The sequence below is a fragment of the Misgurnus anguillicaudatus genome, chromosome 2 (genome assembly GCF_027580225.2).
Source record: "Misgurnus anguillicaudatus chromosome 2, ASM2758022v2, whole genome shotgun sequence".
Lineage (NCBI taxonomy): Eukaryota > Metazoa > Chordata > Actinopteri > Cypriniformes > Cobitidae > Misgurnus > Misgurnus anguillicaudatus.
In genome coordinates this window covers 38,097,466-38,120,354 of record NC_073338.2, presented here as the reverse complement: position 1 = coordinate 38,120,354, position 22,889 = coordinate 38,097,466, and the positions used below count along the sequence as shown (strand labels likewise).

The 22,889-nt window shown below is 40.2% G+C and overlaps 1 protein-coding gene across 3 annotated transcripts in view; it reads right to left on the bottom strand.

Annotated features, from left to right (window-relative positions):
* The window catches only part of cdh24b (cadherin 24, type 2b), a 228,856-nt gene that overhangs the window by 34,474 nt on the left and 171,493 nt on the right, over positions 1–22,889 (bottom strand). For all 3 annotated transcript variants that reach the window (XM_055203093.2, XM_055203096.2, XM_055203095.2), the window contains one exon: positions 11,796–11,977. In XM_055203093.2, the coding sequence (XP_055059068.2) occupies positions 11,796–11,977 (182 nt within the window). The remainder of the gene's footprint in view (positions 1–11,795; positions 11,978–22,889) is intronic.

Below are 22,889 nucleotides of genomic sequence, written 5' to 3'. Positions count from 1 at the left end.
ACATAAAATTGAACGTTATGCATATGAATGATCAGGATAACATGAATGACTGATCCTAAGAAGGCAATAACATTACAAGTGTGGGCACACACTAGGCTCTAACAATAAGTGATATCTGAACTGTTTGGTATGCCAAGAATGGTATAATCTGCCACACTTTAATTGTTGAGTTTTTTTATTGTTACCGTCTTAAAATGCAATCAAGCTCTTTCATGAGTTGGCAATAGGTAATAGCAGGAGAAGAGCCCAGCTTTTATTGTATTGTGAGGTCTCATGAGGTCTAAATCTGGCACTAGTCAATGGTTGTGCAGGACGCTGGCACAGCAGGAGCAGGTAATGGGTTGGTTTTGGCAAGTGAAGTTGGACTGGGGCTGAATAAGTCGAAAATGACTGGCACATTATGAGATCCGCACCATGTGGGTAGGAGTCACTTTTGTCATTAGCTCTGTTCATCTGCGCCTTACAATAATACACATACAGGTGTTCATACACACACAGTCTCACACACTCTTTAATGTAGACCAGACTGAGATTGCATCAGTGGGGCACTCAAAGTGTTTGGTGGCGGAGACTGAAGAACAGGCTAAAATGAGCCAAATTCAACTGCTGGCTGGCTGGACGACATCTGGCAACTGTGTATCTGTACCACTTCCTGTGTCTAACTGACATGCTTCCAGTCCCTGCCAAGATGCCCACATACTAGAGGTGTCTTGATCTTGTGACCTTGGTTTTAATATTTGGCCTTAATCTAGGTTTCAAATGTTTTAAATGAAAATCTTGGTCTACTTTAAAAAGTTCTTACCCTTACCAACAGGCTGTCTGGTTCTTAGGAGGTCTAGTACTGAGATCTTGGAGTTTCTGCTAATGGTTAACGTCTTAATAAGGCTGGCGGATATTGCTTGGGTAATAAGTATTGGTCTTCATTTGGGACTTAGGAGGTCTGGAAATTGTTTGGTTCTGTTATCCCTCTGTTTATTAAGTATTGGTTTTGATTTGGGATGAGGAGGGTCTTGGATTGGTCTGGGTTTTACTGAGTCTGGTTTTGCTTTTGGTACTCAGTATTGGTCCTGATTTTGGTACTTAGGAGGTCTGGTATTGGTTTGGGCCTTGATGAATCTGGCTTTGCTCTGGGTATCAAGTATTGGTCTTGTTTTCAAACTCAGGATTGTATGGTATTGGTTTGGTTCTTTCTAGGTCCGGATTTGTTCTGGGCACTAAGTATCTGTTTTGATTTGGGAGGTTTGGAGGTCTGAGACTGGTTTGGGTTTTCGAGTCTGATTTTGCACCGGGTATTAAGAATTTGTCTTTATTCGAAGATCAGGAGGTCGGTATTAGTTTGGGTCTCACTGGGTCTAGTTTCACTCTGGGTATTAAGTTAAGTCCTGATTTAGGACTCAAGAGGACTGGTACTGGTTTGGGTCTTGCTCTGGGTATTAAGTATTGGTTTTGATTTGGGACTTTGGAGGTCTGGAATTGGTTTAGGTCTTACTGAATCTGGTTTTGCTCTGGGTACTAAGTATTGGTCTTGATTTGGAATTCAGGATTGTTTGGTATTGATTTGGGTCTAGCTGGGCGTAATTTTTCTTTTGGTATTAAATATTGGTCTTGATTTGTGACTCAGGAGGTCTGCAATTGGTTTGGGTCATACAGAGTCAGGTTTTGCTCTGGGTATTAAGTATTGGTCTTGATTTGGAACTCAGGAGGTCGGTATTAGTTTGGGTCTCACTGGGTCTGGTTTTGCTCTGGGTATTAGGTATTGGTCCTGATTTGGGACTCAGGAGGTCTGGTATTGGTTAGGGTCTTACTGGGTCTGGGTTTTCTCTGAGTATTAAGTATTGGTATTGATTTGGGACTTTGTGGGCTAAATTGGTTTGTGTCTTACTGGATCTGGGTTCACTTTGAGTATTAAGCATTGATATTTTTTGGGACTCCGAATTGTTTGGTATCGATTTGGGTCAAGCTGGATGTATTTTAATCTTGGTATTAAGTATCAGTAATGATTTGGGACTAAGGAGGTCTGCAATTGGTTTAGGTCAAACCGAGTCTGGTTTTGCTCTGGGTATTAAGTATTGGTCCTGATTTAGGACTTAGGAGGTCTGGAATTGGTTTGGGTCTTACTGGATCTGTTTTTGCTCTGGGTATTAAGTATTGGTCTTGATTTGGGACTCAGGGGGTCTGCAATTGGTATCGGTCAAACCGAGTCTGGTTTTGTTCTGGGTATTAAGTATTGGTCCTGATTTAACACTTAAAAGGTCTGGAATTGTTTTAGGATTCGGTTTCACTCTGAGAACAATGGTCTTGATTCAAGGAGTCAAGAGGTTTGGCATTGGTTTGGTTCTTTCTAGGTCTGGATTTGTTCTGGGTACTAAGTATCTGTTTTGATTTTGGACTCAGGAGGTCTGCAATTGGTTGGGGTCAAACCGAATCTGGTTTTGCTCTGGGTATTAAGTATTGGTCCTGATTTAGGACTTAGGAGATCTGGATTTGGTTTCACTCTGGGTGCAATGGTCTTGATAGAAGGATTCAAGATGTTTGGTTCTTTCTAGGTCTGAATTTGTTCTGGGTACTAAGTATCTGTTTTGATTTGGGACTTATAAAGTCTGGAACTGGTCCAGGCCTCATTGGGTTTGATATTTGACTGATACACTTACATATACAATTGCCCACCCTTACAGTATTGCACACTCTGTTAAAAAGTCAACACCTGTGTCATGAAAGAAAGATTAGACATCACTCAGTAGGTAGAGGGGCGGTTGAAGGGCATAAACACTGAAATAAAAGCACAACAGGGACATTTGTATGCAAGAAAAGCGCAAAAAACGAGAATGAGAGAGTGAGAGAAATAGACCAGGCAGAGGACAAGAGAGATTGAAGCCAAGAGAGGAGGATGGATAAATGGAGAGAAAAGGTTCCTAACAGGATCCCATTAGAAGCAGAGAGAGACAATCTGTCTGAGGAGGAGAGATGTCACTTACACTGTGAGCGCACACTCATCACCCGTCCCTCTCTCTCTTGTGTACTCAATCACTCTCTCTCTCTCTCTCGTTCTCTCTCTCTTTCAACATCACTCCATCACACGCTCCGTGCCCTTCCTAGTAAGCAGAGGTCTGGTGCTGACACCTACATTACACACTCCTTTCTCTCTCACATTCTTGTTTATAACAAAACCCTCCCTTTTTCTATCTTGTGCTACTTCCTAGACTTTCTTTAGAATTGATCCGCAGTCAACTATTTTAGCTTTAAATTAAGCCATATAGCAGATTATTGTCTTTCTTACCTGATCCACAATCACCTCTCTCTCTCGCGCACGCTCTCTCTCTCCCTCATTTTAATACGACTCTGCCAAAACGTTAAGCCCGGATTATCCTAGCAATTCACACACTCTCTAACACACTATATACCGTCTTCTCTCTTCAGTGTCCCTTCTTCTTAAACCCAACAATCTCAAAAGCAGGTTTAATTCAAAATCTTGTTTGGCAGTCTCTCCTCTCTATAAGAACACAAGCACAGTCTGGACAGCACAGCAGGTGGATGACGTTTAAAGCAAAAACATACGAAAATATCTGAACATATTTTTCCCAGTTGGAGCCAAAATTCCATTTTACAGAGCAGACATTTACAACACAAAAACCCCATACTAACATGTCCACAGCCCAGTGTATAATTCAGAGCCAAACACGATTTTACTGAACAACACAGCATCCTGAAAATTAATTTGAAACAGCAAGAAAACGTCACCCACGGAGCTCAAACCCCAAATTATTTTGTGCAGACGCACCACTAGGTGGCACTGTTGGAAAGCCGTGTAGCGTCGTAGCAACTAGTGTTCTGAAAAAAAATCTAGTGTTTTGAACGCCGCTTTAACATCAGTCACTTAAAGGACAGTTGGTTGTACAACACTGTCACTGTCAAAAGATTACAGATGTGGATCTGTTGCCAGCACATTAAATATTTAAATGCGCACAGTCCTCTTCCATCATAGCAGCGTAATGCAGCTTAGAGATGCAAAAACACACAAACACAGACTCGCAGCAATCTGCATACGCTTAATCAGAGCAGCATGCCACCCACCAACCCACACAAACACACACACGCCACTAGGTCTGGAAAATAATGCTTGTGAATATTCACTTTGTGTTGATTGGTCTAACAACAGTGAATAATGCCGTCTATGCCAGCGTGAGGACAAAATATTAATCGCCCGCCGAACTCATACGCAGACGGCCCACTCAAGGCCTGAAAAATTCGGTAAAGTTTCTCTTTACCCTGGTACCTTTACGCTTTTTTCTGAAGGACACAGTGTCTTGGGGCTTTTAAAGAATCAATGACTTTCCAAAGCGGAGGGTTTTTGAAGCTCAGCGGGACCGTGGCACATAAGTAAGACCCCTCCGGGGAGAGAGAGGAGCGAGAGAGACTCTGCAGACAGAAGCGAGCACCGTCTGACCGATGTGGAAATAAAATGAGAGAGAGGTCGCGGGGTAGCTTTACAGAAAGCGGCAGGCATGACCCAGCTTACCAAAAAGGGACCCGGCTGACCTATTCACTCGCACGTACTGACCTCTTATATTTTTTTGCCTTAGGCTGTTCTCTTTGTCTGGAACCAAAGGTCTCTTTTTATGTCTGCAAGAAGCTTTACTACCTTTCATTTTTATAATAGCCTCCGTTTTGTCATAGCATATTTTGTAATTCAGAGCAACATTAACGGAAAGCGTGGAAAGGTCAAGTGAAGGAGGTCACTATGTTTGAGAAAGGGATGGGTTGTACATGTCCATGATGAAATGATCAGCATACTAAGTTTATACTGGTTTGTCTAGATCACTGCTTCTCAAACTTCTTCGGCATGCGCCCTCCCGGTGCATCCCTTCGTGGCCCACCCAATAAAATTTTGACATAAAACATTTTAAAACTTAAAGAGATAGTTCGGCAAAAAATGATATTAAACACATGATTTACTCACCCTGAAGCCGTCAGCTATGCATATGTCCATCATTTTTCAGACTAACACACTTTCAGTTATTTTAGAAAACTTTTTAGAAAAGTTATGGGGTCCAGCTCCTTCAAGTCCAAAAAACATGCATCCATCCCTCTCCAAAGAAATCCAAACGGCTCCAGGATAACAAACAAAGGTCCTCCAAGGATAATCCGCACTGCGTTGTTGTAGAAATATCCATATTTAAAACTTGATGAAAATAACTAGCTTCCGGTAAAGCCGCCACGACTCCTCTGTATTCAGGAGAGAGTATCAGCGTGTACGCACTTTTCTTAGTGACGTATGACAAATGCGGAGGGCGGGGCACAGAGCAGCAGCAAAGAAACCTCCGTAAACTGCGTACGCTCTCAGCTTGAAAAATGGTGGCATAACCGGAAGCTAGTTATTTTCATTTATAAAGTTTTAAATGTGGATATTTTTACAACAAAACGGCGCGGATTACCCACAAAAGACCTTTGTTTATCATCGTGGACCCGTTTGGATTTATTTTGTAAAGGATGGATGCACATTTTTGGGACTTGAAAGACGTGGATCCTGTAACTTTACATTTGATTAACTGAAAGATCTAAAACATTTTCTAAAATAACTGAAAATGTTTTCATCTGAAAAATGATGGAGATATGCATCTTGGACGGCTTCGGGTGAGTAAATCATGGGTTTAATATCATTTTTGGCCAAACTATCCCTTTAATATTTGACTTAAACAAAACATATTTAATTATACAATGTAATTCTTAAAGGTAGGGTACTGTAACACATTTTGAAAAATGGTAACGGTAGCCGCCTAGCAATGAAATAACGACCCCACCCTCCAGTCAAATCGCCATCCAAAGTCACACCTCTTTCAAAACACATGAACACGCACAGATCAGACGGTCACATCTCATGTCTCATTCACCAGTGAGAAAACTTTGCAGTACAACATTTTCAAAATAACCAACATAAACTACTGGTTTACATCAGAATTAGTTAAAGCACACTTTCGGTTGTGTAGACGTAGTAACTAACTATATCATTACGCTAATCCGCAATGCACACAAATGTAACACAAATTTCATAAGCAACACAATGTTTCATCAAAGTAGAATATCTGAATCCATCTCAATACAAACATATCGCATACCTACCTTACCAAAATAAACAGTGCAATGCCCCTTTCAGACCCTTTGCCTCCTGCAGCTGTTTGCATCTCGTGGTAAAGCACTAAAGTTACCGATGTTCATTTGGGTTTTTGCTCTCTGCTGATCCAGGCAGTTTTTGCTGTTGTTGTTATAAAAGATGTCTTTTGTTTTGTGGCTCCTGTGCAGGTTGTCAATTCAGCAGAAAAGTTTGCAATTCTCGCTGTTTACAATAGGATGTGAGCGCACGTTCACGCGCCAATGACGTATGGTGTCTGCGTGGACTCGATGCGCGGTGTGCATTCAAATTACGCTTACGTATGAGGGACAAAAAAGGAAACGTCCGTTCGGACCGAAATCTATGATTGGTTGAAAATTTTTTGGTCCTTCGCCTTCACAGATTACATAAATTTCTACAAATACATTTAAACAACTTAACACAGTGATTGCTATCAGGATGTGAGGAGACTTTTAACCAGCATAACTAAAAATGTTTCAGGATCAAATCTGTTACCCTACCTTTAAAGGTGCTCTAAGCAAATTCACGCGTTTTAGGCCATAAAACATTTTTTGTTACATACAACAAACATCTCCTCACTCCTCACTAGATGATCAAACTGTAAAAAAGGCGATTTCTGTAGACAGCCCAGGCTCCACAAACGGCAATAACAACACAGTGGCCAAACCTAGCACTACGAAACAAAACAAAGTGTTCCAGCCAATAAACGACAAGAAGAATTTGGGGGTTGTGGTTGGGCGCGTTCATGAAAGCACAGAAGGGAGGGGGAGGAGTTAGCTATGCTCAGTTTGTTTAAAAACAGTTCAAACATCAACAAAAAGTGACGTCGCACAGATTAGCTTAGATCGCCTTTAATAACACAAAAAATGATAAATTATTTATTTTAAAAAATGTCATAAAACCGGGTCCCCGGCATCATTTCAGGACCCCCAGTTTTAGAACCACTGGTCTAGACGGAATGAAACTGCAAAGCCAAAAAAATTTACTTTGTTGTCCCAAACTTTTATGAGTTTCTTTTTTCTGTAATATTCTTTCAGAGTGTCCAAACTGTTCTTTTTATACCATGAAAATAATGGAGACTGGGGCATAAAAATGATCCATGTGATGTTTGGCTTGTCATTTTTGGTTCACATTCATTTCTTTGGATGAAAAAAGCAGCTTTCAGCCTCAGAAGAAAGAAAGTAATCCAGGTTTGTGATATAAATAAATGACAGAATTTTCAAACTACATCAACTATTCCCAGCCTGGTAGATACAACAGTATTTAAACCACATATAGTTGTGACCACATATACTGGAGATGTTGATATGTGCGCATGTACATGCGTTCAAGTGTCATCTGAAGAAAAGTGGCATTTTCGCTCTAAACTCGACAGTTTCCTAAAGAGGTCAAGGCGGGCATTATGATGACAGAAATTGCTCCTATTGGAAATGCTTTCTTCCCCGGGGCGAGCTCTTCTTTTTTTCTCTCCGCCTCTTTCTTTTATTTTGCTATCTCGCTCTGTTTCAGCCTTTTCAGATAAACCTCCAACTTTACCCTTTCTGATATAGAGAGAAAAACAAGAGGCAGGCGTGATGTTGAGCTGGTCTGAACGAGATAGGCAGGTAGCCAGACAAGAGCGGGGTCCTGTACACACAAACACAACAAATAATGTTCAGCTGCTTTTTTATTTTTGTTTAATGAGGCGTAAAGCAAAAGGGAGCTTAGTGCTAATTTTACGCTTTGTTTATTTTAATTCTATTAGAGCGGTATCTTTCGTGTTTTCTATTAGCTGCGCGTGGGTTCTCTGAAAGGCTAAATCCCTTTTAACCTCTTCAATCTTCGTCTTCAAATACTCCCACCTGCCTTCCCTGACTTATTGTTCCCCTCTTTCTTCATCTCCATCACAATCTTACGGTGTAGGTCTCGGACAGAATTCCGATTCGAGCCTAAAGGAAGGACAATGGAATCGCCTCTTTGTGATTTTGACAGGAATATTAGAGAGATGTGTAACATGGGAGCACTTTAAGAAACGTTATTGGCCAAATAAAGCATCAGTGCAATGAAGGATGAAGTATGAATTCAAGGAGAGACATGGGAGGAGTTCAATTGTTTACCCATAATTCCCCCTCTTTCATTTTCTTCCTCACTAAGCATTAGCAGACTGATCTCTCTTCAGTCTCTTCTTTAACCTTCCCTTTAATGTCTGTCAAGAACCCTCTTGCTTCAATTTAGAAAACATTTTATTGCTAAGATGTTGCAGTCCTTCTATGATTTTAATGAAAAATAACGTTGAAAAATATACCAAAAATCAATTCAGATGTTCTCTTAAAATAGACACAAACAAGTCAATGCAGTAAAATCTAGAGCTATAAAATAATCATTTAGTTTGGCAAGAATCTGACTCAGTTTTGAGACTACTAAAGAGCTGCACTTTAAAATGTGCTGAGTAGTTTTAATCCATGGTTGGTAAAATATGGACTAACCCAATCGTTGAGTTGAAAATGTCCCAATGTGTACAAACCGTGGGTTGAAACAACTCAGGATTTTTGGGTGTAGAGCAGACATACTGGGAAGAAAGTCTTAAAGGCAAGAACGGGTTAATTTTCTCTCCCTTTAATCTCAATCCTTAAGGAGAAATAACTGAGATATTAAAGAGATCTCATTGGGTGATTTATCTTTCTTATGTGTTCTAACCCAGCTGTCTTTCTCTCTCACTGTCAATTAACATAAAGTGTATTTTATTAATGTCTACCCTAGTGTATCATCTCACTGTCAACCTCACTTTATATCTTTCCATATACACTTTCCTCTCCGGCCAACTGTTTAATCTCAAAGCTGCTGTCTCTGTGTTCACATCCCAGTTTTCTCTTATCGCAGTAACACATTCCTGGCCTAAAATCCCTACCAGGCTCACCTGCAGCCAAACCTTTTTATAACAGAGACTTCCCCACACCTGCCAGGACTCACTGTCACAGTGACAAACCTTCTTGCTTCATCCACATACACACACATGCACATACGTACAGTACAGTTGCTTTGACACACACGATTGAGTCCAAGAAGCTGGATTGGCATCAGTTGAACTGAGCTGGCTTTTTGGAGTGTCTGAACAGAGATCCAGATCTGCGCTGAGCGCACACACAATCATCTTCCCTTCAGCTCAAAACCAGAACTTCAACCTTCAAGCTCTAACAGGCAGCATGAGATTCAGTACTCACCTCATTATTTTCACGAAATCATTCAAAATCTGTTTAGTTGGGAATATTCAAATTAGGACTGTCAATCAAAATGTATACACTCTACCATTCAAAAGTTTAGGGGCTATCTATCTGTCTCTGTCTGTCTGTCTGTCTGTCTGTCTGTCTGTCTGTCTGTCTGTCTGTCTGTCTATCTATCTATCTATCTATATATCTATCTATCTATCTATCTATCTATCTATCTATCTATCTATCTATCTATCTATCTATCTATAGATCACTGGATCTGGGCCGAAGTCAGAAGGACCGCAACATATCCGGTCATTTGCTATCATCAATCTGTCCATCCATCCATCCATCCATCCATCCATCCATATCTATCAGCAGACGAATCTGTGCAGGATCTGCACTGGATCTGGGCCGAAGTGAGCAGGACCGCAACGGATCTAGTCGTTTGTTATCATCAATCTATCTGTCTGTCTGTCCATCCATCCATCCATCCATCCATCCATCCATTCATCTATATCTATCAGCAGACGAATCTGTGCCGGATCTGCACTGGATCTGGGCCAAAGTCAGCAGGACCGCAACAGATCCAGTCGTTTGCTATCATCAATCAATATGTCTGTCTGTCTGTCTGTCTGTCTGTCCGTCTGTCTGTCTGTATATCTATCTATCTATCTATCTATCTATCTATATATATCTATCTATCTATATCTATCTAGCAGCAGACGACTCTGTGCCGGATCTGCACTAGATCTGGGCCGAAATCAGCAGGACCGCAACAGATCCAGTTGTCTGCTATCATCTGTCTTTCTGTCTGTCTGTCTGTCTGTCTGTCTGTCTGTCTGTCTGTCTGTCTGTCTATCTATCTATCTATCTATCTATCTATCTATCTATCTATCTGTCTGTCTGTCTGTCTATCTATCTATCTATCAGCAGACGACTCTGTGCAGGATCCGCACTGGATCTGGGCAGAAGTCAGCAGGACCACAACGGATCCAGTTGTTTGTTATCATCAATCTATCTGTCTGTCTGTCTGTCCATCCATCCATCCATCCATCCATCCATCCATCCATCCATCCATCCATCACCCATCCATCAGCAGACGACTCTGTGCCGGATCTGCACTGGATTTGGGCCGAAGTCAGCAGAACCACAACAGATCCAGTTGTTTGCTATCATCAATTTGTTTGTCTGTCTGGTTGTCTGTCCATCCATCCATCCATCACCCATCCATCAGCAGACGACACTGTGCCGGATCTGCACTGGATCTGGGCCGAAGTTGGCAGGACCGCAACAGATCCATTCGTTTGCTATCATCAATTTGTCTGTCTGTCTGTCTACCTACCTACCTATCAGCAAACGACTCTGTGCCGGTTCTGCACTGGATCTAGACTGAAGTCAGCAGAACCACAACAGATCCAGTCGTTTGCTTTCATCAATCTATCTGTCTGTCTGTCTGTCCATCCATCCATCCATCCATCACCCATCTATCACCCATCCATCAGCAGACGACTCTGTGCGGATCTGCACTGGATCTGGGCCGAAGTCAGCAGGACCGCAACAGATCCAGTCGTCTGCTATCATCAATCTATCTATCTGTCTGTCTGTCTGTCTGTCTGTTTGTCTGCCTGCCTGCCTTCCAACCTACATACCTACCTATCTATCTACGTATCATGATCATATTATGATTAATTGCATTCATTTCTTTAACGCTTTTATAAATAAATTCATCATCCTAAATGACCCTGCAGCCCTAATTTAAATTCAGATAACGCTGCCGATTCATCTAAGCCATCTTAATTCACTAATGTAACTTGCGTTGTTTATCTCGTCAAAAAGACAGAAATATTACAGAAGGGTTAAAAAGTGTCACACCAATCAAAAGACAGCTTAAACAGTCTTCACTGCGGCGATCCAGGTGTCTACACCAATGGAAGTAAAAATACCCTTAGGCGAAGAGTGAATAATGTCAGACAGAATCTTCATCAGTGAAGAAACGAGCCTTTAGTGATGAGCGCGGTCTCATGGGGCACACCGCCCGGCGTGCTGTTGTAAATCACGCTCCTTTCTCTCTCAGCCCGGCTGCGCGGTCTGTGGTCGAGCTGATTCAACATTGACTCATGTCGCATGTACACCACTGACACTCTCGCTTTGCCCTTTTGTGGAGTTTTTTCTTTCCACTGGAGCAGATTTCCTCATGACACCTGGTAGAGTGAGTAACCTGCCCCTCCTACACCGCTACATCATCTGCTCTATGAGATGTCTTCTGTTCTCTGCCCACCATCCACAAAAATCTACACACACATACACACAATTTCAACTGCTGAAAAGACCAGCATACACTGCGTTTTGGGTGCAGGTCTGCACTATTGGATGTGGGTGTCTTAATGGACAAGATGTTCTGGCCTGAAACCACCTCATGTTGCCCTACGCTGGTATTTTTAGCTATTTTCTCTCCTACCTCTCCAATGCTTCTTCCCCACCTTGTTCAGTATGATCACAGCTTCTTGGTTCGCTCCAGTGATGTTAAAAGTGTCCCCCGACTCTCCATCCAGGATGGTATACTCCAGCTTGGCATTGTCTCCTAAATCAGCATCTGTTGCTGAGATCCGGCCCACCTCCGCCCCTGGCACGGCCAACTCTGACACGGAGAACAGCCAGGAACCTGAGACAGCAAAAAAAGTGGGACCAAACAACAGAAATAGAAGAGAGAGATAAAAGAGAGACAGGGAATCAATCATCGTGTACATTCGAGCATCATTTCAATTTGACTTTAAAAAGTTTTGAAGTGGAACAAAGTTATTGAATAGAAAATTTCTTTATTGTACATCTCACTCATTTTATGTCAATAACAAGAATCTCTTTTTGACTGTGGCTATTGATTGGCATCTTGTTGCTCTAATTGCTCTCAGTATAACCGAAACCTGCGGACCTTACATTACATTAGAGAATTACTGCCGCACATCAACAGAATGTATGTGTCGATTCAGTACACGTGCAATAGTTACAATTAAAGTCACCATGAAAGTTTACAGTTCCTTTTTTATGGAATGTTGTAGTTTCTTAATAAATGATTTATCTGTGCACTTAATTATTTTTAAATTCATGTGCCCTCATAATCTTTAATTAAAAACGTTAACATCCAACCCCCTTAATTCGAGTTATGGTGCAGTAACAGAGCTATAGAGCTTCTGATGTTGTCATCAAGTAGCCTAAACTCCGCCCCTTTGGCAGGCAATCATATGACGCTTGAGCGCTGTAGCATTAGTATCGATAGTGGTTGAACAATCATTTTAATACCTTAACTCTTTCCCCGCCATTGACGAGTTATCTCATCAATTAAGAGAAAACGCTTCCTTGCCAGTGTCGAGAATTTCTGGCTTTCGGCAATATCGCAACTTTTACAACTGAAGAAATGCCTTACGTGAAAGAGATAGTCTGTGTATGTTTTAAAGATCGCCCTGAATCTGATCTCTATCAAAATTTCGTCAAAAAAAATTTAAATATCTCAGCTTTTTGCTTAAAATTTTGTATTTTTGAATAAACCTACCCATATTTGACAGGTGATAAAAAGAGAACAAATGAAGGTAGGATGAAATTTTTTTTTTTTAAAGCAGAGGGTCTTATGTTTCATCTGATATATTGTATGTTTATATATTTAAAGAAGAGCATTTTCTGGAAGGCATTAAACTTTTGTGAAAATCATGAAAATGCTGGTGCTGGGTGGCAAAATTTTGTTATTGGGTTTTTCTTTTTCACATTTTCTAGGTTGATAGAAGCACTGGGGACCAAATTATAGCTCTTAATCATGGAAAAAGTCAGATTTCCCTTTAATAGTAACCCAGAAATTACATAAAAAAGTTTAAAATGTGGAAAATAACTGGGCTGATACACATTAAAAGGCATTATAGGGATCTGTTATGTTTCATCTATTAAGTTTTGGATGTACATATCTTTTGAATTAAAGTGCGCAGTGAACTCCATGAAACTCTTACTGGTGCCATTAATTTCATATTTGCTCCCGGCTGTCCTTGCATGCCAGTATGGTGGGCCACGTGACGTCTTGACCTCTATTAAGGATTGGCTGCAGTTAATCATCGTGTTTTGTAAGCAAAGCCCAACTTCCAACAATCCAATCACTTCCCAATGAATAGAATTAAGTCCTGGCCTACGTTTTTTCCTCACTTCAGAAGCCATTTTACTTAGATATAAAGAAACGATATGTCATTAAATGTGAGGTGCGTGATTTTTGAAAAAAACACTTTGAAAGCACTTGTAGCCAATCAGCAATAAAGGGCGTGTCTACTAACCAACATCTTTGCCTGGGTTGCGTATGTGTGGGACAGGTCTATCAAATGAAGCTCCAGATTCTATTGGGGTAGGGGCGTGTTTGTTTAGGTGATTTCAAATGTCAGTATTGGCTTTCAGAGATCATGCACCCTGCCTTTAAAACAAAAAACAATAAGGAAACCCCACCCCTAACCCCAACGTCGCAAAGGCAAATCGTTTAAAAATGTTAAAAAAGAGTGTGATCGTAACGTTGATATGGCCGTCCCTCACCTCTGTCCCATTTTTTGCAGCATTCCTCCTCCTGCCCCATCGCCTCACGGTCTGCTGGTATATCTATCCCAGTTAAGGAGGGGAGAGTCCTCTTAGCTTGGCTACGCCCTCCTACGTGCTTCCGCTTAATTTTCATTTAGCTTCAGTACTACGTCTAAGACTGCTGTGTAGAATTTTGTTTACTCCTGCAAAAATCTGCAGGTCCAATCAGCGAACAGATCGGGGTGGCTAAGAACGATGACGTTGAGGGCGTGCGTCGGTTTGAGTTGTAGTTCAGTAATGGCAGTGGAGAAAGATGTGAGAAAAGCTATTCGGTCCGTTGTTGCAAAACTGCAGAATATACAGAAGTTAAAGCCGAAGCAAGAACCAGGTTTGCTAAGTTTTGTTGGTCTGATTATTCGGACTTGTTGTTTCCGGACGGTTTCGGCGCATGATATACGTCACGACCACACGTTAGCGATCACCTATGGCAGATCCTGAGTGAGTCTGGGCAGATCCAATAGTTTTAAACTTCAACAGAGGACCCTCCTTAGCGAAAGTAATGCTTTGCGATGGAGCGTGGCCAGACTCTCTGTACAAATTAAATTAATGTACAAGAGTTTGGTTGGACCAGGCTAGAATCCTCTAGGTTTGGGCTAAAATTCCAAGCTCGGAGCTGTCCCCTTGAACAGCACGCAAAATATGCTTTATTTCATATTTGATTACATGTTAACTCTTTCCCCGCCATTGACGAGTTATCTCGTCAATTATGAGTTAATATTTAGCTGATAAATATACCTTTCTGGACGAATTTCAAAGTGAAAGTGTAATAGTAGATGGCGCCAAACCGAATTTATCAAAAACGGAAGTTAAGAAGATTTAATGATTTATTTTAACTGCATTTATGTTTGATAGTCATTCTGAGTCTGATCTCTAACATAAATTCCTTTACAAAAACGAATTTTTTTAAGCTTTTTGCTCAAAATGTTGTATTTTTGAAGAGAAATATCCATATGTCAGTGGTTAAATTAAGTGGAAAAATAAATATATAATGAAACGTTTTTTTCCCCATTTTGTTTGTTTGTTTGTTTGTTTATTGTTTGTTTGAAAGCAGATGGTGTGTTCTTTCATTTGATATATTTGTATGTTTATATATTTATAGATAAAAAAAATTCCTGCAAGGAATTTTGTGAAACTTTTGTTAAAATCACAAAAATGCGGGTGGGCAACTTTTCTCAAAAAGGCTGGCGGTGAATGAGTTAATGCAAAATCTACGTTGGTAACAGCTCTACCTTAGAGAAACCTGAAGTTAGGGCAAATACTTATTCATGGATTAATGAGGGGTTTCAATCTAAAACCTTTGTTGCTTCTTGGATTCATTGTTGTTGCAGTGCAGAATGCAACTCTGCCATTGAACACAATTAAGTTCAGCTCTCATCAGACTGCACCATTCGTGCTCTTTTGTTGTTTGTTTACATTTTGATCTAGAAGCAGAACTGTACCCAAACACATCAGCTCCAGAAGAAAGACAGAGCTTATTAGAGATGATGGCTTTTATATAGAAAAAGCAAGGCGTTAACAATGACACTGAAAAGTTATTGTAAAAAAAATCTCATCTAATCAGTCACAAATCATATCTGCCTCCATCAGGACATCTACATTCAATGTTTGTTCCACAAGCCACAACCTGAGACATTATGCATTACATCTCCATTAGACACCTTGTATCTGTGACACGAAAAACAACAGCATGAGATGAAAGTCAAAGCTCGCCTCGGTCTCCCACGTGTCAACAAACCACACACAATTTACAGGGATTTATGAGCATCTGACATTCAAATCACACCCTCAGTATCAGTTTTGCTGGCTTTGAATTGTGCAGACTGGCATGTAGTCGATGGCCTGCTGCTCTTTGATGAGAGAGAGAGGCGGCTGATGGGATGAGAGGCTCCAGATCCACAGGTGTGTGAGGTGACTCGAAGTGAGCAGCCACTGTGTCATAGCCTGGACATTAAAACACTCCATCACTTCTGTCAAGCAAATGGATGCACTTCCTCTAAGAAAATGTCATCTGCGATACAGCCCGCTTGAAGGGAAATCGAGGTGAGCTGTTTGCATTCGGATTTAAGGATTTGGCCCAACATGAACACAAACACACTCAAGGTCATGCACTCCAATATAAGACAAGACACCCGGTGAACACGCTGACATTCAGAACACACACAGTCACAATGAATGCGCATAATGCTTCCAAGCTATTCTCACTTACACATCTCAAAAATCATTCATTGTTTGCCATTTAAAGCATATACAACACAACGACTGCTACCCATCACCTCATATACTGTATCACAAATTAGAAAAGTTGCAGCCACCAGATGATCGTTTTTAGCCAGCCAATCATACGGCTAGAAAAGCCAGGATCAATGCCCTGTGACTTAGAGATATAAGGTTCCCCACTGGGTCACTGTAATTACATTTGAAAAGGACAATCGAGGGCTTCTGCTGTGCTACTCTAACTCACTTCAAAGAAGCACCTTTACTCTCGGGTCTCACCTATGTGATGAGATAGACTGGTTGTGTCTTTCATTCAAATCATTAAAATGCACTCTGAACGGACTGGGGTTTTGGGGAAAGGAGCAGGGATTGGCCGACATGAGTCAGTGCCCAATGGGAGATTAAGAGGTGAGTGTTTAGTGCTTTTCAATGATGGGCAGATGGAGTTCATTAGCTGTGCGTGAACACTGGTTCGGCTCAGTAAATAACATAGGGCAAAATTACCTCAGGTCCACAGAGCGAGATAAGTGAGCGAGAGAAAGAGAGAGAAACAGAGAGCGGACGACTGCATGTGGGCAAGCAAGAGATGAATTATGAAAAGAAGCACACTTATGTACTACAAAGAATCTCGATGGCTGAATGGATAGAAGGGACCACATTGTTTGTAAATGAGGGGAAAACAGCTTGATTCAAAAATGTAGCAATTACAAACCACGCTGAATTGAAATGCAAAAAGAGAGCCCGGTACTGAGACAAAAACAGAGCGAAAATGGCAGCAGCTCCACCGTGTTATCTACGGATGAGGCTTTATGTGGCTGTAGAAAAGAGAGCTGTGAGTTAGGACTCATTATAAAAGTGTCTAGCTGGCTAAAGTGCAAGCACCGGTTGAAAATTGCGGGAATATAACTGCATCTTTTACAGAGGTACGCCAATACAGTGCTCACGTAGGTTGGATGTAAAATGAGGGAGATGAATGAGAAAAATCTTGCAGTTGATGGAGATTTGTGGGATGCACATCCAGGGCACGAAGCTCCCGTTCCACCACATCCCAAAGATGCTCTATTGGGTTTAGATCTGGTGACTCTGGGGGCCATTTTAGTACAGTGAACTCATTGTCACGTTAAGAAACCAATTTGAAATGATTCAAGCTTTGTGACATGGTGCATCATCCTGCTGGAATTAGCTATCAGAGGATGGGTGCATGGTGGTCATAAAGGGATGGACATGGTCAGAAACAATGCTCAGGTAGGCCATGGCATTTAAATGATGCCCAATTGGCACTAAGGGGCCTAAAGTGTCCCAAGAAAACATCCCCCACACTATTACACCACCACCACCAGACTGCAGAGTGGTAACAAGGCATGATGGATCCATGTTCTCATACTGTTTACGCCAAATTCTAACTCTACCATCTGAATGTCTCAACAGAAATCGAGACTCATCAGACCAGGCAACATTTTTCCAGTCTTCAACTGTCCAATTTTTGTGAGCTTGTGCAAATTGTAGCCTCTTTTCCCTATTTGTAGCCTATCCGCCTCAAGGTTGTGCGTGTTGTGGCTTCACAAATGCTTTGTTGCATACCTCGGTTATAACGAGTGGTTATTTCAGGCAAAGTTGCTCTTCTATCAGCTTGAATCAGTCGGCCCATTCTCCTCTGACCTCTAGCATCAACAGGGTATTTTCACCCACAGGATTGCCGCATACTATTCTTTGTAAATCCTAGAAGTGGTTGTGCGTGAAAATCCCAGTAACTGAGCAGATTGTGAAACACTCAGACAGGCCCATTTGATACCAACAACCATGCCACGCTCAAAATTGCTTAAATCCCTTTTCCTTCCCATTCTGACATCCAGTTTGGAGTTCAGGAGATTGTCTTGACCAGGACCACACCCCTAAATGCAATGAAGCAACTGCCATGTGACTGGTTGATTAGATAATTGCATTAATGAGAAATTGAACAGGTGTTCCTAATAATCCTTTAGGTGAGTGCATATACATAATAATTACACACAATACACAACACAAACTTTTATTTTTATTAATTGCGATACATTTTTTGACAGCCCTAGTTTAAAGTTACCTAGGTGGTGAAATGACGACTATTGATTGCTGGGTTTATAGGTGTGCATGGAGATCCATGGTAAAACCCACCTAAATTTTGAATTGCACCACTTATTTTCATTGTATGAAAGCAGCTTTGTGCTTTGATAGCAACTACTTTCATGCTGGATGGGAAAGTGGCCATGTTTGGAGCTGCATGAATGTGGCTAGATGATAAAGATAATCATCTACTGAAAAGTCCAAATCAAATGATCTGGAAAAAGTGCAACTCATTCGAAATTACCAAGTTTAGACATAAAACAGGGTGATATTTTTACCCTTTTTATTCCTACAATACTGCAGTTTCAAAAACGTGTAGATTATCAAGAAAATAGAAAAACGAGGCACTCCTGATAAATGTTTAAAAGCCTTTAATCAAAAATGATGATAATTTTTTTGATTAAAGGCTTTTAAACATTTATCAGGAGTGCTTTATTTTTCTATTTTCTAAATGTTATTATAGGCCCTTTTTTGAAGAGCACCCTGGATTGACCCAGAGAAGCGTTCCTTTTTCTTTTTTCTTACTTGTAGATTATCATTTAGTATTCATTTTAAGGACCCACTTAGACAGGTACAATCTATCTCTAGAACTACCAAAATACTTTAAAATGGAAATATGGAGGAGGGGCAGTTTAAGTTCCTTAGTTATTATATGAATTAAAAATGAAGTTTAATTGCAATACCAAAATACATAATAGTAAGAAATCATTAATCATTAGAAAAAGTCATTAATTGGTCATTCACTGCAACAGTACTTGCATAACTTGCCTGATCTATAGTTTAAAAAAACCTGATTTAGACTATGACGTGTTGCAACAAACAAAACTTCAGAAGTATTAAAAATTAAAAAAGCATTCATATTGATATAAAATCAAACAAACAGGGCGGAAAATCATTCAATACAAGTATCAAAGATTACATTCTAAAGTTGTATTCAAAATTCACTTGGCTCACAAAGCTGAGGGGGCAGTTTGAATAAGCATAACATTTCTCATCACACTACATTTTTATGAAGGAAGGATGAGACCTACAGCAAGAAAAGGGCACATAAAGCCCATTTCACCGAAACAGCAATGCGATCAATAAAGACCCACTGAGATGATATGATTATACAGGGGTTTTAACACAATATTTGCATCCAGCACCCGCTGTTAGCTTTAATGCGACGCATCTCACATCATGTGAATGCATGCATGGCATCATGGGATTGAAGGGGGGTTAACACCGCTCGCTCTTGCCAAACGGATGGATTCAGCACAGCATGGATTCAGCCTAGGAGTTTAGTAACTATATATGAATACATCAAAAGCCTAACTGGTGAAAGCTAGAAAGAAATGGAGAGATTATGAAATCATAAATGAGGAGATACAGTACGTGGGAGATGGGCAGTTATACAGATGAAAGAACTGAAATGCAGGGGGTGCGAATGCTCAAGGAAGAAGAAAAATCTGATGGGGTGAATTAAACAAGGAAAAGCTAAGGGGACAAGGATCGTGTGCATCTATGTCAGGATCCATATGAGCTAAGGATGGAGAAATTGGGCGTGTCTGTGACTGTGAGCAATGATTACGCTGTCATTTAATGCAGAAAGCCCTGAACTTTGGAATAATTATAAACAGAGCAAAATTAAGAAGCGAGAGAAAATGAAAAGGAATATAAAGAGGCTAATATTATCCACTACTATTTTAATTACATCTATTTAAGAATGTGAAGCTTAATTAGAGAAGACAATTATTGGAATTATTCCAATTATCCAACTGCTTTGCCGTAACTTGCATCACCGTAATTTCTGCCATTTCCGCCAGGGTGTAAAATCGGCACTAATTTACAATGACTTGGCATGAAACCTCCATCTTCCCAGCATGCATCAGACTGGTCTACATCAGCTTTAATTAACACTGGAGGGTTCTACAGCCACAGGATAAAAGTCAAGCTTACAGTCTTTGCTTTCTATAACCCTAAAAAACACAATTGTTTTTTACTAGGAGTTTTGTCAGTGTAACCTTTTATGTGGTGCATCTAAATGATGGGATTTATTGGTTGGTTACATAGGCGACAAGCGTAATTTAAAAGGGTAGAAAAATCCACTAAACTGCACATTTTTACTTTTTACAATGTGCATAAAACAGCCTATGCATTACAGCCGAGAGAGAGAGAGAGAGAAAACACAGAAACAGCAGCTCAACAAGATAAACAAAATATGGCACCTCTGACGATGCCATTTTCCTTATAAATCACAGACAATAATACATCTCCTGATGCTAATAATGCTTGGGTCAAAAGCACAGTTTTAGCCAGGGCAGGTTTTTCTTAAGAGTTAAGCTAGAAGTATAGTTCAGTTTTTATTCATACGCAAGGCTCCAGGTATGGTATGTGCACACTATATGTGATTTTTGTAACCACGCATACTTTTTACGTGTAGGTCCACATGCCCCTACTGAAGGATGTAGTAGCCCAGGAAATGCGTTGCATTTTGTTGTAATGCGTAGGCATCGAACATCTGTGTACAAGTGCGTACTGTCCCTTCGTGTATACATAAACAAACAAACTATAGTCTGCTCGGCTTTAAGACTAAAATACTATAAGTTAAATTGAAGAGCTTAGATGCAATACCCCCTAAGGGGCTTTTAACCACGGCTTTGAACCAGATTTTTTCCTAATAGAGGGTATGCATTGACGTCACTTTTCCATGTGACCACGGGAGAGCTCGCCCGTTTGAGTGGCAAAACGTGCAACAAAATGGCTGGTTTTCATAGCGGGTAATGAGTAAATGCCAGTAAAACTGACTATTAGCAGCTTAAATTGAATTAAGTTGGACTTGATAGCAGAGGTGGACAATACTTAGTTACATTAGTTACATTTTCCAAGCATCTGTGCTTTATTGGGTTGTTTGTATTGGGAAAAACAATACTTCACTACATACTAAAGGAAATAATCATACAGTGTATTCTTTTATATTGTATATTAAAATGTATTTAATACCTAATTACATTTAAATTGTGTACTTTTACTTGAGTAAAAGTACGTTAATGTACTTAAATATTAAATGTAAAACAAAAACGTATTATTTCTGAAATGTGATTAAATTAAAAATTATGATAATATGCTTTGGAATGTATGTTTTCCAAAGAAAAACACAGATAAAATACAAATACTTGAAAAAATACGTTTAAGTAGAAAGTAAAACCTCTGCTTAATAGTGACCCTAGCAACTTGTCAACCCACTTGTGGTCTGTGGACGTTGGAATGAACGATCAATTTACTTCTCCTTTCTGTGTTTTTTGGCAGTTTGTAAAACGATAGCTCAGAATTCTTGTTAATCTGTTAGTACAGTTTATCGCACAACAGCTTTTTCCCATTTTTGACGTGTTTTCACTGATGTCACGTTGTACTCAAATGCTGCCGTGCTGTCTTTTGCCACTCAGTGGGTGTAACCGCAGTCCCTCTCGCCGACGGTGATGTCATGTGCATACCCTCTATTGGTTCGTTCTGAACAGAAACAGTTTTTAACATTTCTGGTCTTCAGTTGAATCCTAAAATTGACGTTCCTGAACCGGTTAGAACAAAAAAATTAAGTTCCCGAACCGTTTAATAACGGTCCATGTCAGCTGTGGGACATATAAATAAGTAGGCTGATCATTAGGACATTAAACTTAAATTATTAGTCTACATAATTTTCCTTAAGTCTCTATCTTGTCATCAAACATTAAAAAAGCACCATAACTGTATTTCTGACATGCATACATTTGGTGAGTGCACTTAAACATGCGCACACACACAGACGGAGGACGAATTTCAAACGGCACTACGAGAAGAAGATGCAGCATAAACAGTCGCTCCACATAAAGTGAAAATTACGTTGTTTTTCAGTGCTTTATTTGCCAAATGTATTTAAAAGCCGTGCAAATGATCAACTTTCACCCTATTTAAATTTGCGTATTAATCCGCAATTTGCAAACAAGCCGAACCGTGGATCGTGATCTGTGCGGAATTAATCACGGATCAACTGCAATCCATTACACCACTAATTAGTATTAATAAAAAACACCTTGAGATAATTGTTAGCCTACAATATTTACCTCTTATGATTGAGCATTAGAGACTTGGGCTTGAGTAGACTACTTGCTGGTGGCAAGCTTCTCATTTCTCACATGAGTCAACGACGACCGAAAGTAAACTTCACAGAGTATTGCACAGAAATTTTGTCGAAGAACAAAAAAAAATAATGGTATTAAACGGTTACCATTATTTTAAATAATCGATTCTGTTCCGGAACATATATTTTTTGAAAGTTTCTGGTTTTGTTTCTGTTCCTTGCAAAACATCAAAAGTTTCTGGTTTTCGTTTTCGTTCCGTGAACCGGTTCAAAGCCTTGCTTTTAACACCTGATCACTTCATTCGTTTTCTCTGATCGAAAAGCTATCCGATCGTAAAAAAGCAGGTGAAAATGCCTTAAAATCCGATCGCTCAAACCACTTCAGAAGGTGGTCTGGGATGCATTTCAGACAAAACTGGACAAGTGTAAATACATCTGGTTGATGAAACCACATATGTCAGCGCATAACTCCTTCCAATGTAAGCACATCACTAAGAAGTTAGACGGTAAAAAGGCAAACAAACAAAGACGAAACGCTTGTTGCTTTATGAAGCGACGAAAAAAG